At 40.3% G+C, this 17,063-nt stretch overlaps 1 protein-coding gene across 1 annotated transcript; it reads left to right on the top strand.

Moving 5' to 3' along the window:
• The first annotated feature begins 8,162 nt into the window (after positions 1-8,162).
• On the top strand, positions 8,163-11,667 carry CUNH15orf48 (chromosome unknown C15orf48 homolog). Its single transcript, XM_007935221.2, has 4 exons — positions 8,163-8,237; positions 8,413-8,498; positions 9,322-9,382; positions 11,599-11,667. Exons 1-4 carry the CDS (start codon positions 8,202-8,204, stop codon positions 11,665-11,667), a joined length of 252 nt encoding a protein of 83 aa, XP_007933412.1. The 5' UTR covers positions 8,163-8,201.
• Positions 11,668-17,063: the final 5,396 nt, after the last annotated feature.

The following is a 17,063-nucleotide window of genomic DNA, read 5'->3' as shown; positions in this document are numbered from 1 at the left end:
GTTGCTACTCGCCAAAGTAGGAGGTGGAACAATGTTTTGTATAGTATGTTATGCCAATTGAGCTTGATGTCCCCTGTGACTATGGTCCCAAGCCCACAGGATCAACTACTTGGTTGCTCTGGGTAGCTGGCTGTGACCAAGCAGTGACCACAACCTTGCCCCTTGTCAGCTCTACTATACACTTGGGGATTCTGATCATTCACATAAACTAATAGGACCATTGTCTCCTGGACAGTTTTTGAGAAGTGGATGGCCTCCTTCTTCCTAGTCTGTCTTAGTCTGTAAGATGCATTGAAACCTGTGCACCATGTGCAACTCTGTTGGTGTCTGACATACCAGAGGCACAGCCTCAAGCCTCACAGCAACATACAAGCCTCACAGGATGACAAACTGACAAATTTGTCTCCCTAAGCTGTTGGAAACCTCTGCACCCTCCCCTTACCTAACTCCTACCTGGAACCTGCCACTCTGTGGTCCCTGGCTGCTCCTGCTTCCTCCCTTTCCTGGTTCTAGGGGGCTTGGGGCCTAGCCTTGCCTCCTGCCCCTTTTTACCAGGATATCCTGCCACTCCTGAGGTCCCTGAGTCTTCTCCTGCTCCCTCCCTTTCCTGGCTCTAGGGATCTGATGTGCACTGGCCTAAACTCCTTACCTCAGACATTGATAGCTGTGGGCCCCTGTGCCTCCTGAGAAAAAGTTTCCAGTAATCAGGCTAGAAATTCAGTATTCACACTTTCATTCAAGGCTGAATTTTTGCTTGAAAAGATATTTAAATTGTATTTCTAACTTCTCAACAGTACTTTGAAGGCCCTCTGAGGACAAAGACCAATGTGTTTCCGCTCATTGAAACAATAAATGACAAAGTTAAGTCATGGATTTCTTATGCTTTGTGTTTTGGTTCTCTAGTGCTGTTGAAACAGACATACCATGAACGTACAGCTTTAACAAACAGGGATTTATTCTCTTACAGTTTAGGAGGCTAGAAGTCTGAGTTCAAAGTGCTGGCTCTAGGAGCTGGGTGAAGGCCCTTCTACCTTGGGCTTCAGCTCTGCATCCTGTTCCAGGCCCACTAGAGCTGGAGGCTTTTTCTCACTCATGTAGCTTCTGGCTGCTGAGGCTGATGAACCCAAGATTGACAAGTAAAATGGCACAGTCCTGAGATAGCAGTCCACTAGTTCAAATCAGAAATAGTCCTAAGATTGGCAGGCAACATGGCAGGCCACTGATGACTTGGTCAAATGCAGGATCCAGATGTGCTAAGAAGCTAGAGATCTTTTCAAAGCATCTCCTTATATACTGGAAGCAGGACACATCCCAAAGGCAACTAATCAGCTGCCCACAGCAGATTCTACCATGGAGTTGATTACACCACATTCAATCTTATCTTGGGGAATAACTGCATGCAGCCGTCCAACCACTCAAAACCACGGCCCAGCCAAGTTGACACACAACATTAACTACCACATTTGGTTTTAATGTGCTCTGAGGATGGCTGTGAGTAACTTCTAAAAGCGATATTCTTAATCTGTAATAAAATTAAAATACTTCAACTTTTAAGTACTTTCTTTCTGATAAGTTGGGAAGTGTAAACAGCTTTCCTTCCACAATGAGCTCAAACTCCTTTTTGGGTGACATTAACAGTCAGCCTCAAACTGTATAGTACAACTTCCCTTAGCCCCCCATTGCCCTGTAAATTTAGGAAAACCAAATATAAACTTGATAACTAGCCAGTGACTGAAGGAGGGAATGTTAGGATTAACACATCAGGAATAGTCACACATAATTTCAACAAAAAGTAATAAATTTTTCTTATAAAGCCTGAACTGGGCTGATTAAAATCTAAGTTTAAGTTTGCAGGGTGGAAACCAAGCAGTTGGTTCAATGCCCTTGCAGGTTTGAGTGGCCATAGCTAGAGAAGGATATAGAAATTTCTGGCAATTGTGGTGGGGAGTGGGAAGCTCCCCCAAGGGATTATGGGCCTTAGAGCAGCCACAGAGAATGATGCTGGTGGATGGCCTGAGTAAACTCCCTTGGGGAACTAACTGAAGGGCTTTAAGCTGTGGGGAGCTGTGTCTGCTGGTCATCCTGGTCATCCAGGCAGCACTGGCCTCACAGCATCTGGGAGCCCTGGCCAGTGCACAGCTTGGTGCAAGGAGGACCCTGATTTCATCCTCACCCTCAGATTGCCAGTGGTAAAGCTTTGAACTCCTTTGTCTTTCGGCGTGGGAAGTGTTCCTATTACTAAGAAACTGGATGACAGGCTCAGATAAGTTTTTCTCTGGGTAGTTTTGCCCATAGTGATATCAGACAAAGGGGCAAATAATATGAAGGTTCTTTAGTCTGATATTTATTTTTGCAGTGATATTTATTGAGTAGATAATTTGAAATTAAATTTCTGCATTTGACTATAAAATATAATTTTTCCACCCAAAGCACAATGTTGTAAGTCCTTGAATCTAAGGAAAGACCAAACTACATATGCATACTTCCATCTCTCAAAAGCTGGATAAACTTGGACATTAACCAAAAGAGGTGGAAATGTAACTTTCTGAGTTTAATTATCATTGGTGCAAAAAGAAATAAGCAAATCTTAAAGGTTATATAGAGACATATGGTGGCACAGTGCCTAAGGCATTTGACTGCTAATCAGAACATTGGTTGTTCAGACCCACCAGCTACTCTGTGGAAGGAAGATGGATCAATCTACTTCCATAAAGATTTACTGTTGGAAACCCAATGGGGGTTGCTGTGAGTTGGAATCACCTTGATAGCAGTGGATTTATATGGGCACATTATATTTGTAACTATATATAATTTTTGAATCTTTAAAACTGTATATAATTTATGGATTATTCATCTAGATTGAATAATTAACATTGCTGAATTTGTTTCATTTATTTTGTAGCTGAAATATTTAAAGTAAATCCCAAACATCATTTTTTGTCCTTAAGTATTTCCACATACAATCTCTAAATAATGACTTTTTTTTTTTTACATAACCATAATGCCCTTATCACACTTAACAAAATTAACAATACGTCTTTATTATGATCTCATATCTGGTCTATATTTAAGTTTAATTGCCTCCAAAATGTCTTTTTACAGTTGGTTTGTCTATTGTATGTTCAAATAAACACCCCCTATCTTTGGTAAGCTTCCTCATCCCTTCTTAGTAGGAATTAATCTCTGCCTTTGGCATCAGATCATGCCCTGGGTTAGAGTTACTTATGGGCACTAAACTGTAAGCTCAAAATGGGAAGAAACAGCTGTAAACATCCATTAGTAATCAGAACATGGAATGTACAAAGTATGAATCTAGGAAAATTGTAAGTTGTCAAAAATAAAATGGAATGGATAATGATCGATATCCTAGGCATTAGTGTACTGAGAGGGACTGGTATTGGCCATTTTGAATCAGACAATCATATAGCCTACTATGCTGGGAATGACAATTTGAAGAAAAATGGTGTCCCATTCATTGTCAGAAAACATTTAAAGATATATCTTGTGGTACAATGCTGGCAATGATAGGATAATATCCATACCCCTACCAGGAAGACTAGTTAATACTACTATGATTCAAATTTACATATCAACCACTAATGCCAAAAATGAAGGAACTGAAAAATTTTCCAGCTTCTGCAGTCTGAAATTAACCAAACATGCAATCAAGATGTATTGATTATTGCTGGTGCCTGGAACACAAAAGTTGGAAACAAAAAAGGTACTTGGAAAACATGGCCTTGGTAATAGAAATGACACCAGAGACTGCATGATAGATTTTGCAAGAACAACGACTGATTCACTGCAAGTACCTTTCTTCCAACAACATAAATGACAACTGTACACATGGACCTTGCCAGATGGAACACAGGGGAATCAAATCAACTGCATCTGTGGAAAGAGGGAATACAGAAGCTCAGTATCATCAGTCAAAACAAGGCCAGGAGGTGACTGTGGAACAGACCATCAATTGTTCACATGCAAGTTCAAGTTGAGGCCGAAGAAAATTAAAACAAGTCCACAAGAGCCAAAATATGATATTGATTATATCCCATCATTATATTTAATTACCTATTAAATATCAATAACTGAAATCCAGACTAGTTGTGGGATGACATCAAGAACATCATATACAAAGAAAGCAAAAGGTTATTTAAAATACAGGAATGGAAGAGAAGATCAAAATGGCAGAGACTGAAACTTGCTTTTGAATGGAGAGTAGCTAAAGTGAATGGAAGAAATGGCAAAATAAAAGGGCTGACCATATTTCAAAGGGTGGCTCAAGAAGACAAAGTAAAAGCAATACAATGAAATGTGCAAACACTTGGAGTTAGAAAATCAAAAGGGAAGAACATGAGAGGCATTTCTCAAGCTGAAAGAACTTTTAGAAGAAAAATTTCAATCCCTGAGTTGCAATACAAAGGATTCTATGGGCAAAATAGTGAATGATGCAGGAAGCATCAAAAGAAGATGGAGTACATGGAGTCACTGTACAAAAAAGATTTGGTCAATGTTCAATATTTCAGGAGGTAGCATGTGATTAAGAACCAATGGTACTGAAGGAAGAACTTGAAGCTGCACTGAAGGAATTGGCAAAAAACAAGGCTCCAGGGATTGATGGAATACCCACTGAGATGTTTCAACAAATGGATGCCGTGCTGGAGGCACTTTTTTGTCTATGTCAAGTAATTTGGAAGACAGATACCTGGCCAATAGACTGGAAGAGATCAGTATTTGTGCCCATTCCAAAGAAAGGTGATCCAACAGAATGGAAATTATCAAACAATATAATTAAAATCACAATCAAGTAAAATTTTACTGAAGATGATTTAAAAATGGTTGCAGCAGTATATTGACAGGGAAATTCTAGAAATTCAAGCTGAATCCAAAAGAGGTTGTGGAACTAGGGATATTACTGCTGATGTCAGATGGATCTTGGCTGAAAGCAATGAATATCAGAAAGGTGTTTACCTATGTTTCATTGACTATGCAAAGGCATTTGACTATGTGGGTCGTAACAAATATAGATAACATTGCAAAGAATGTGAATTCCAGAACATTTATTTATGCTTGTGAGGAAACTGTACATAGACAAAGAGGCTGTTGTTCGAACAGAACAGGGATACTGTATGGTTTAAAATCAGGAAGGGTGTGCATCAGGGTTGTATCCTTTCACTGTACTTATTCAGTCTGTAGGCTGAACAGATAATGCACAAAGATGAACTATATGAAGAAGAACAGGATTGGAGGAAGACTCATCAACAAGCTGTGACATGCAAACGACACTACCTTACTTGCTGAAAGTGAAGAAGACTAGAAGCACTTACTGGAGAATGACAATGGCTACAGTCATCAGTATGGATCACACCTCAACATAAAGAAAACAAAAATCCTCACAGCTGGACCAATAAGCAACATCATGATTAACAGAAAAGATTGACGTCAGGAATTTCATTTGACTTGGATCCATAATTGACACCTATGGAAACAGCAGTCAAGAAATCAGACATGGCTTTGCACTGGGCAAATCTGTTGCAAAAGATGTATTTAAAGTGTTAAGAAGCAAAGATGTCACCTTGAAGACTAAGGTATGCCTTACCCAAGCCATAGTATTTTCATCTGCCTTATATGCATGTGAAAAGCTAGACAATGAATAAGGAAGAACAAAGAAGAGTTGATGCCTTTGAATTGCAGTGTTGGCAAAGAATACTGAAAATACCATGGACTGCCCAAAGAAGGAATAAGTCTGTCCCAGAAGAAATGCAGCTAGAATGCTCCTTAGAAGTGAAAACGTCCAGAACTTCGTCTCACCAAACCAAATTTGGTCACGATGTCAGAAGGGACCAGTCCCTGTTGAAGGACATCATGATTGGTAAGTAGAAGGTAAGCAAAAAAAAAAAAAAAAAAAGGGAAGACCTTCAACGAGATGGATTGACACAGTGGCTGCACCAACGGGCTCAAGCCTAGGAAGGATTATGAGGCTGGCGTAGGACCTGGCAGTGTTTCGTTCTGTTGCACACAGGGTTGCTATGAGTCAGCTGACTCGACAGCACCTAACAACAACAACAAAAATTGTAAGCACCTTGCAGTAGCTAGGGCCAGGGTGCAGCAGTGTGGCATTTGGTGCCAGACAGATTTAAGTCCTGATCACATTCCTGCCACTTGTCAGCTGTTAGTTACTGGAACCTCTCTGAGTCTAAATGGCATACCCAGTTTGCAAAGTCGGGTGAGGAATCTGGCAGTGTCGGGCGTGCAGCCCCTGGTTTGGTGCAATTGTTATTATTATTGCTGTGGGTTAGTAGCTGCAAGCAGGCTCTGTTGGAGATGAGGCTGCTGGTTTAGGAGCAAATTAGGAGAAGGTGGCCCCAGAAAAAGGCAGCCTAAGAGGTCATCTGCATGTATGTCGTCCCAGGTGTATAGCAGAGCTGACAAGGGACAAGGTTGTAGTCACTTCTTGGTCACAGCCAGCTACCCAGAGGGACTGAACAGTTGAACTGGTGGGCTCGGGACCATAGTCACAGGGGACATCAAGCTCAATTGGCATAACATACTACACAAAACATTGTTCCACCTCCTACATTGGCAAGTGGCAACTGGGATCTTAAAAGCTTGCAAGCTGTCATCTAGATGCAACAATGGGTCTCCCCTCATCCAGAGCAAAGAAGAATGAAGAAAACCAAACATTCATGGAAACAATTAGTCCTAGCGACTAGTACACCATGCGATCCGCAGCCTATGCAAATATGAGACCAGAACAATTAGATGGTGCCCGGCTACCACTGTCAACCGCTGGGAGGGGGATCTCTGTAGGAGATCCCAGATAGACAGGGAGAACGATGTGGAACAAAACTCAAAATCATTTGGGAAAAAAAGGGGGGGGCAGGTTTGCTGGTCTGATAGAGCCTGGTGGAACCACTGAGACTATGGCCCCTAGCTGCCCTTCAGGTCTGGAATTGAACTCACACCTGTGGCTTCCAGCCAAACAAAAGACAGGCATATGAGTTGAACATCTACCTGAGGTAAATACACTCCTTGGAGAGAAAAATCATAGGAGAAAGAAGGGCTGTGTATGCACAGGGAGACAGCCAGGGGGCAGGAGTGCATGGGGGGATGGACACAGGGAAAAGGTAACTATTGGGAGGAAGTGGGAGGGAGCTGTTGCATGGGGGTAAATTGTAGTCAATGTCATGAGACAAAGTGTATGTGAACTGCTGTATGGAAAGTGAATTCGTTCTGTAAATTTTCACCCAAATCACAATAAAAAAAGAAAAAGAAAAAAAGAGAGAGATCGTCTGCAGAGACTTACCTCTTGAAACCTTTGCTTCTGACTCATTTCATTTCTTCTCCTCCAATTTTCTTTTTTTTTATTTTATTTTATTGTGATTTGGGTGAAGATTTAGAGTAAATTCACTCTCGATACAGCAGTTCACATATACTTTGTCTCATGTCATTGACCACAGTTTACCACAATGTAACAACTCCCTTCCAACTTCCTCCAATTTTCTTAATGAAAAAAATTAGGACACAGTGGGAGTTATTCTGAACTGGCCTTAACAATTTTAACTATTTCCACATGTGCGTTGCATCACAGCGCTTTTAAAGTGATTGGATTTATTCCAATTTACCTGCTGACACTTAGGAAGTTTTCTGGGGACTCACTCCCCCTTGTCCCCAATTTCCTCCTTCTACACCTGAGCCCTTCAGATCCCTTGCCCGCGCAGGGAGCTCGAGAAACCACCGGAACGGGCCAATGCAGAGCCGCCGCGCGCACCTGGCCGTGGGTAAGGACAGCGGCGAGCGGCAGGGGGCGCCCGCGCTCTGTTGCGCTCCGCCTGCGGACAGAGTGTCCAGAAGAGGCGCACAAAAGGCGGGCGTCGCGCGGGGAAAGCGAGTCAGATCCTGCAGGCTCCCGGGCCGCCCCGCCCGCGTCACCAGAACGCCACGGCCGAGTCGGTATATAAGGTGAAGAGAGCGCGTCTTGGTTCAGTTCTGGACGTTAATTTAACATCCTCTACGCGCGCCGCCCCGCCCTCCCCTCCAGGTGAGGCGACTGTTCAGAGGCAGCGATGGGCAGACCTTGGTCGGCTTTTGGAGTTTGTTGGAAGTTTTGGCACCTATAAAACTGGATCCTAGTGGCCAAAGTTTTGATCAATATTTTGGATTTTTTAATTCTAGATTTGACACTCCACATTCAAGTCATCATGAACTTTTTTCAACTCCTGATGAAAAAGAAGGAAGTAAGTTTTTAAAGCAGTCATTAAAAATCATGATTGAAAAATTGTTAACTTTTAAGGATGAAAATATGGTCCAGATTTTGAAGAAAGTATAAAATGATATGTAGCTAATTTGCCATATTTAAAATGTTTTGGATCCAAACATTTGAACATTTACTCTCAACCTTTTATCTGTTAGCTTATTCCTTTGGTGGCGATTATGACTTTTGCAGCAAGCGGAGCCACATCTTTTGCTGTGTATTCCCTTGGAAAAACCGATGTGATGTAAGTAGGCATGATTTATGATAAACGTTTTAGGTGTTTGGTTGACTTTGGCTTATGAATATGTGATATCAGTTTCCTAGTTTTGAATGTTAAATCATGGAAGTGAAGTCAGGGCTAGAAAGCATTCTGATAGCTTGTAAATGATAATATTAATAAATTAGTTTGTTCCTCTCATATCCATTGGTCCTTTTCCATCTCTTCATCAGTGAAGTAAAATTTATTATTATTATTTAAAGATTTGAAATGTAAAGTTCTTAAAATAGCCTTTTCAGGTATACATCATCAAACATAAGTCATTTTAATTACAACTTAATTTTTTTAAAAAAACATATTAGATATATCCAAATTTGGTAGAATTGCTAGAAAATGAACTTCATCTTGACTTCAGTTATGAGAAGGAAGAACACTATTTGTCCTAGAATATAAGAAAGAACTGGAAACTGAGCTTGGTCCAGTGTGCAGGGCTAGAGAGGACAACAGAAACTCAGGGGTTGGCTGAGAATCTCAATGCAGAGTTCATTACCTGCACAGCTCAAGCTCAGCACCTCTGCTGGCAGCAGAGACAAATTGTTTCTTCTTAAACTGGCAGTTCCACTGTTACTGTTATTCAGCTTGTCCTGCTTAGAGAAACTATTTTTTGAGCCAAACTGTGGAACTCTCTTAAGATTCTGCCATCAATTTTAGTTCCTACTGATGATTTCTGATAATTAACTAACAAAGGAATGCCTAAGTATGCAGACTGGGTCATGTTTATAGACCTACTACCAGTGTTGGTTTAAAATTCACTAACTTTAACATTTAATTAGACTTCTTGTATTTTTAGCCTTGATCGAAAAAAAAATCCAGAACCTTGGGAACATGTGGATCCTACTGTACCTGCAAAGGTATTGCTAAATTACAAGCAAGTGATTTATATTTAGCCCCAAACTTGGCACCCCTATCCACAACAAACCCTTATCCCTTACCCTTTCAGGGTGCCCTTTAGTGTGTGTAGTGTTAAAGAGTGTTCGAGAGTTTGAGAGATCTACTTCAAATCCTTGCTCCCTTATTAACAGATGACTTTAGACAGTTTAAGGAGTTCTGGTGGTGTAGTGGTTGAGGCATTTGGCTGCTAACCAAAGGATCAGTTGTTTGAAGCCCCCGGCCATCTATGGAAGAAAGATGTAAAGATTTACAGCCTTGGAAACGCAATGGGGGTCGCTATGAGTTGGAATAGACTTGATTGCAGTAAGGTGGGGTTTTGTTTTGTTTTGTTTTGTTTTAGACAGTTTGGCTTTTTTGAGGCTCTGAGAATCTATAAAATAGCATGATAAAAGAGCTCTACCTCAGAGCAGTTAAAGGGATTAAAGAAGATAAAAATATATAGGGACATTTAGCATAATCTGTCCAATAGTAAGCACTCAAGTTTCACCTTTCATTATTGTAATATGTTACCTCATTTTAACTATTACATATCTAAAGTTAATACAAGGGCTATTATGATAAATAAAAATAATAATTAAAAAAAAACCAAACTCACTGCCGTTGAGTAGGATCCAACTCATAGCGACCCCTCCTTGGGTTTCTGAGGCAGTATTTCTATGGAAGTAGATTGCCCAGTCTCCTTCTGAGGAGTGGCTGGTGGGTTTGACCCACCACCCTTCTGGTTAGCAGTCAAATGCCTTAGGCACTATGCCACCACAGCTCCTATGATAAACGTTGTTGTTGTTTGCCATCGAGTCGGCCCCGACTCCTAGCGACCCCTCCTTGGGTTTCCGAGGCAGTTATCACTACAGAAGTAGGATTGCCCAACCTTCCTTCCGAGGAGTGGCTGGTGGGTTTGAACCGCCAGCCTCCTGGTTAGCAGTCAAGTGCCTTGGCACTATGCTACCAGAGCTCCAGCCAAAAAAAATCAAACCTACTGCTGTCAAGTCAAATCCGACTCATAGCGACCCCTCCTTGGATTTCTGAGGTGGTATCTCTACAGAAGTAGCTTGCTCAGTCTTCCTTCTGAGGAGTGGCTGGTGGGTTTGATCTACCAGCCTTCTGGTTAGCAGTCAGATGTCTTAGGCATTACACCACCAGAGCTTCTAGGAGCTCTTTAAAACAGGAGTAGCAGTCTCTTTAAGCAAATTAGAAAATATCCACTTGTTCTTTTAAGGCTATTGCAGAGAGTTTTTTTCACTTTTTAAATATTTTGGAAGTAAGAAACATTGCGTTTGTTGGACTGAACATTACTTTGTCAGGAAATCTTTTTCTTTTTCACCTTTGTTTGTTTTTTACAAAACTCTCAAATAGCACATTTTACCTAGTGAAGGGACATTAAGATTTTAAAACTACCTACATCCTGGAGTAATAGTGAACTTTGGAGGATAAACGAGGCTCCCTGAAGGTGAGTTCTTGGAAGTGAAGAGGTGTCTAATCCATAGCATGGTCCCCTTTCCATTTTTGTGTAACTTTTTGTACCTTCATCGAGTAATTACAAGGAAAAAGTTTTATTAAGAGCCTACTAGGTCCAAGCCCTGTGGTAGGAGGTTTGGGGGCCATTCTACATCCACCCATGTGGCACAGACACGCTTTTTGAACTTAGGGCTCTCATAAAACAAACCATGGGAATTACAGACAATCTAAAGCAGTTCCTATCAGGTCAGTTCCCACTCAGGGTGACCTCAGGTGTGTCAGAGTAGAACTGTGCTTCACAGGCTTCTCAATGGCTGGTTTTGAGGAAGTAGGTCACCGAGACCTTCCAAGGCGCCTCTGAGTACACTTAAACCTCTAACATTTGGGTTAGTAGCTGTGCATTCACTGTTTGCACCACCCAGAGACTAGGGGAAAAAAAAATCTAGATGCTGTTATATGAGGGTGGGGCAAAGCTGTGTGGCCTTTCTCGGAACCCATTAACACATAGGAACCCACCGGCTTTTTAGAGAGATGGAATGATAGAAACCAGCCCCCTGTCCATTACCATTTCGTACATTTTAGAGATGGGAAGAAGTGGTTTTTGAACAAGAAACACTATGGTGATACTTTTTCCAAAGGGGGGCATGGACAAATTCCCAAAGGGAGACCTTAAGAGAAAGGACAGATCCTCAACAAAGCATTTCTTTTTGTTTGTTTGAAGCTTGTAACAATCAACCAAGAATGGAAACCCATTGAAGAGCTGCAGAAGGTCCGAAGGGCGACCAGATGACCAGACTCCGCTCCTTCCTTCCAAAGAGTACTCTATGAATCTAGTGGAAACACTTCTGCACAAACTAGATTATGGATACCAGTGTGCGGAAATGCTTCTGCTACATTTTTAGGGTTTACCTACATTTTGGACTTTGAATAACAAGTTAAAGGTAGTACAGCAATAACCACATAGTCCAAAATTAAATTTCTGTGTTTATTTTCTAATTGTAAATTTGCATTTTGCCTATTGTAGTTTTTATGTTTATGATGCCTTATGTTTTCCTTGAAATGTCTAAAGAGATGTAAATTAGATTGTCATCTTAATAAAATAACATTTGTATAAGATTTCTTAAAAATTAGATGCATGTTTAAATGGAGGATAAAATATTATTATGGGGATAAGATAAATTTTGAAGCACAAAACTTCAACTTTTAAACAATACCTAGTATAAATTTTTGTGTAAACTTTTCTTCCAAGTTCATTCATTCACCAGAAATGTATTGAGTACTGACTGGGTCCTAGCCATTGCTCTTATGCAAGCAAGATAAAGAAAGCAATGAGCAAAACCAAAATTTGGAGGGATACAAATAAAAGATGGTAAGTACAATGCAAGGAAAATGAAGTGGAAGTGGCAGTGGGAGATTTGCACGAGGATTGATCTTGGAGGAAGTGCTAGGATTCTGGTGATAAACAAGAATGAAGGTTATGCTGAGACTGGCCCTAAAGATGCCAAGGGCCATAACAGTGACACTCCTGTGAGGACTGAGGGAGCAGACCATAGGGGGCTTTGCCAGTACCTGGGGGCCATTCTTCACTCTGGCCAATGATGACCTGGAGGCAATCAAAGTAGACATGTGTATATACCAAATCAGGGAAGCCTGAAATAGCATGGTGTCTTCTAGAAACTTGAAGTAATTTAATAAATGAAATTTAATATTAAAGTGTAAAATGGGAGAAGTGTCTAGGAAAAAAAGTAGGTGGAATGTGTAGGGCCTGCTTCCACACTATATGGAAAAGCTCTGGAAAAAGTTTTTGGCTTTTTGCTTGGGATCCTACTTCTGGTTCATCATCGGGACTTGAACCAGAGGTCTGCCATATTGTCTGCTGATCTTGGGATTGTTGCCTTTGCAGCCTGTGAACCAACAGCCTGCCATTTTACCTGCAGATCTTGGGTACATCAGCCCATGTAGCTAGCTGTGTGAGTTAGGAGAAGCTTTCGGCTTGATGTTTAACCTATAGACTTGGGACTTGCCAACCTCTGCAACTATGTGAGCCATTTCCTTGAGATAAATCAATCTCTATATATCCATAACTATATATCTATATAGATACATAGATAGAAACAGCACTGGTTTTGCTTCTCTAGAGAACCCAGCCTAAGATAACGAGCTTCCCTGTCAGCAGATTATTCTGGTTTGCAATAAAACCAAACCCCAGAGTCCTTTCAATTTTATGGCCTTAAGCAAATACCCATAATTCTTGTAAAAAAAAAAAAAAGTGAAGCAAGCCTACCAAATAAAAATGTTAAAGCCACATTTTATATCACTCATTCATCATCATTTTTTTTGGAGAAATTTCCTCACCTTTCAGTTGAGCCTTTGTATTAGAGAATGAACATACAGGTTCTGAAATCTGACTACTCTGTCACTTATTCACTCTGTGACAAGCCTCATATTACTCATTTATAAAACTGGGATGATTTGGACGTACTTAGGGTAGTTGTAGGAGCTCTGGTGGCATAGTGCCTAAGGCATTTGACTGCTCACCAGAAGGCTGGTGGTTCAAACCCACCAGCCACTCCTCAGAAGGAAGATTGGGCAATCTACTTCCATAGAAATTCTGCCTCAGATACCCAAGGAGGGGTTGCTATGAGTTGGATTAAATCAATGGCAGTGAGTTTGGTTTTTGGTTGTGAAGATTATGTGAGATAATAGCTATAAAGTACATAACCCACTGCTATAGAGTCGATTCCAACTCATAGTGACCCCATAGGGTTTCCAAGACTATAAATCTTTATGAAAGCAGACGGCATCATCGTTCTTATGCAGAGTGGCTGATGAGTTTAAACCACTCACCTTTTGGTTAGCAGCCAAATGCTTCAGCCATGGCACCACCAGAGCTCCTATAACTTAACTTAACATGGTGCTTAGCATGTAGGTGTTCGATAAGTATTAATTCCCTTCTTCCCCTTTTTATGATTATCATTATAAAGTAGGAAGCTCTTACTGTGTATAAAATTAATATTCCTTTGTGAGTAGTAGCATATCTGTCTGAAATTCATGTATGTCCACCTTAGGGATGCCAGGCCCACCTTTGGTTCAGAATGGCCAATTATAAACCTTTAAGAGAGCATGTAGATACCCACAGATGAATACATCTCATGTATATTTTCACCTACAGATAAGAAACCCTAGGAATATACACATATAGATGACATAGATCCCACATCTAGAGAAGGACACACACACACACACACACACATAGACAAAAGTCTACATTCTATAAACATTATATCCACACAAGCACATTGTCTTGGTTCTCTAGTGCTGCAAAGACAGAAATACCACAAGTGGATGGCTTTAACAAATAGGAATTTATTCTTTTATAGTTTAGGAGGCTAGAAGTCCAAATTCAGAGTGCTGGGTCTAGGGGCTGGGTGAAGGCCCCTCGACCTTGGGCTTCAGCTCTGCTTCTTATTCCAGGCTCAATAGAACTAGAGGCATCTCATAACTCAGGCAGTTGCTGGCTGCTGAGGCTGATGAACCCAAGGTCAGCAAGTTAAATGGCACAGGCCCAACATCAGCAGGCAATATGGCAGGCCACTGAGATGAAGACTCAGCCAAATGCAAGATCCAGATGCGCCCAAAGCTAGAGACCTCCCCCTGTATACTGAAGGCAGACCACAACTCGAGGGCAACTGATTAGGTGCTCACAGCAGAGTCTACCATGGAGTTGATTCCAGTCTCATCATGGGGAACAACTATATCCAGCTGCCCAGCACTCAACACCGTAGCCCAGCCAAGTTGACACACAACCTTAACTACCACACACATTAAATCATTACATTCAATAGTTATGGTGTGCGGGGTTTGGCAAAGTAGCTAGATAGATGAGAGCAAGTGAGGGCTGACGGAAGTAGGGTGAAGTTGAGTGCATATACCCAAAATAGCAATAGAAATAGTTTTTCTGGCAATTGTCCCTTACACTGTTTCTCCCCCACCCCATGCATGAAAAATAACCTCAGGTAATTATTTAATTTATTACTAGAAACTAATAATTTTGTTTTGTTTTGGTAGTACATACTGCTTAACTTTAAAATGAAAATTACAGTAACATTAAGGAGAACTCCAAATTTTATAATCCTTACAGACATGCAAAAATAACTGGCTTCTTCACCTGTTAAGTATACTCATTGAGTTGATTCTGACTTCATAACAGATAAGTTATAAAACAGTGCTTATTTGGAGAGTGGGCCTGTTGTTGTTAGTTGCCAGCAAGTCAGTTCTGACTCATGGCGACCCCACGTGTGCAGAGCAGAGCTACCACATAGCTGTGGCCTTTCAGAAGCAGATCACCAAGGCTAACTTCCCAGGAGCCTACTGGTTCAAAGATTAAACTCCCTATTTTATACTTACATCAAGTAATGTATGTAATTTTCCCTTTACTTGGCTATGTGTAATCATGAAGTTGATACTATTTCTTGACATAAAGCTTGCTTTACCTCAGCCAAGTTAACCTGCCTATTTTATTTTATAATGTCTTTGCTAATCTGAAATCTCCTCATCAACATTAACAAAAAATGGATTTGAGAAATGCATTAACACCATAAGGCAAGTGTGATCTATTGTTAGCTTGTTATTTTAAAGACAAGTTTATTGTGTTTATCACTGACCATTCCTTAAATTTTAATTATGTCATATTTTTAAGTAGCACCATCTATTTATTACATTATTTTTTTTATTGAGGCTTACCTTACATGCAGAGCTCTTAATTGTTCAGTTAGAAGGACTTTTATAATTGTATGTTGTGCTGTTGTTAGGTGCCAGAGTCACTTCTAACTCATAGTGACCCTATGTATGTCAGAATGAAACACTGTCCAGTCCAATTATCATTATTCATTACTATAAATAACCTGATAACTGTGTGCACCCATGAAATCACTACCCCAAACAAGCTATTGAACATTTTTATTACTTCAGAAAGTTCCCTTCTGGCATTATTTACTTCTTAAATTAAAGACATTGTTTTAAACTAGGAAATACATCATACAGTACAAAAATCAAATCAGTCCTATGGAAAAGCCCACATGGAGAGGTATTGAGACTTCTTGCCAATAGTCAGCAAGAAACTAAAGCTCTTGCCAATAACCATGTGAATGATCCAATATTTTTGCAATAGATGCAAAAAGACATATCTCTCACTCACTGCCATCGAGTTGGATCTGATTCATAGCGACCCTTTGGGTTTCCAAGGCAGTATCATTATAGAAGTAGATTGCCCAACCTTCCTTCAGACGAATGTGTTGAACACCAAATGTACAAGTAATGAAAAATAGATAAATTGCACCAAAATTAAAAACTTTTGTGCTTCAAAGGACCCATAACAAAAATGAAAACATCTATAGAATGGGCAAGAGACATACCTAAAATACATAAGAAACTCTTAAGACTCAATAGTAGAAAGACTAACTCAATTTTAAAAATGAGCAAAGGGTTTGAATAGACATTTCTCTAAAGAAGATATACAAATGGCCAATAAGCACTTGAAAAGATGCTCAACATCATTAGTCATTAGGAAGATGACAATCAAAACAGAACAATCAAAACCATAATGAAATATACTTCATATCGACTAGGATGGCTATAATCCAAGACAGATAAATGTTGGCAGGGATGTGGAGAAGTTGGAACCCTAATACATTGCTGTTGTCACTTTGAAAAACAGTTTGGCAAGTCCTCAAAATGTTAAACATTTGTACTCCTAGGTATAAACCCATGAGAACTGAAGTGGTTCCCTGAGGCTTAGGGGAAGGAGGCCAGGAATGAGGGAGTGACTGCTAATGGGTTCAGAGTTTCCTTCTGGGATGATGAACATTTTCTAAAATTAGATTGTGGTGATGGTTGCACAACTCTGAATACACTGTAACCACTGAACTGTAACTTTCAATGAATGAATTTTATAGTATGTTAATTATATCAATAAAGCTGTCAAATATATATATTTAAATCTCTCTCTCCATATATATATATATGGAGAGAGAGAGAGAGAGAGAAAGTCTTACTCCCACCCTAAACCCATCCACCCCTTTCCTCTTGCTCAACCCACTGTAGCTAGCCACATTTATTAGTCTCTTTTGATGGTAAATAAGCACATGAATACATGTTCAACATTGTTAATCATTAGAGAAATGCAAA

This window comes from Orycteropus afer, unplaced genomic scaffold (genome assembly GCF_000298275.1).
Source record: "Orycteropus afer afer isolate SDZICR_OR568_19922 unplaced genomic scaffold, OryAfe1.0 scaffold00026, whole genome shotgun sequence".
NCBI classification, from domain to species: Eukaryota; Metazoa; Chordata; class Mammalia; order Tubulidentata; family Orycteropodidae; genus Orycteropus; species Orycteropus afer.
This window is presented reverse-complemented; position numbering and strand designations above follow the sequence as displayed.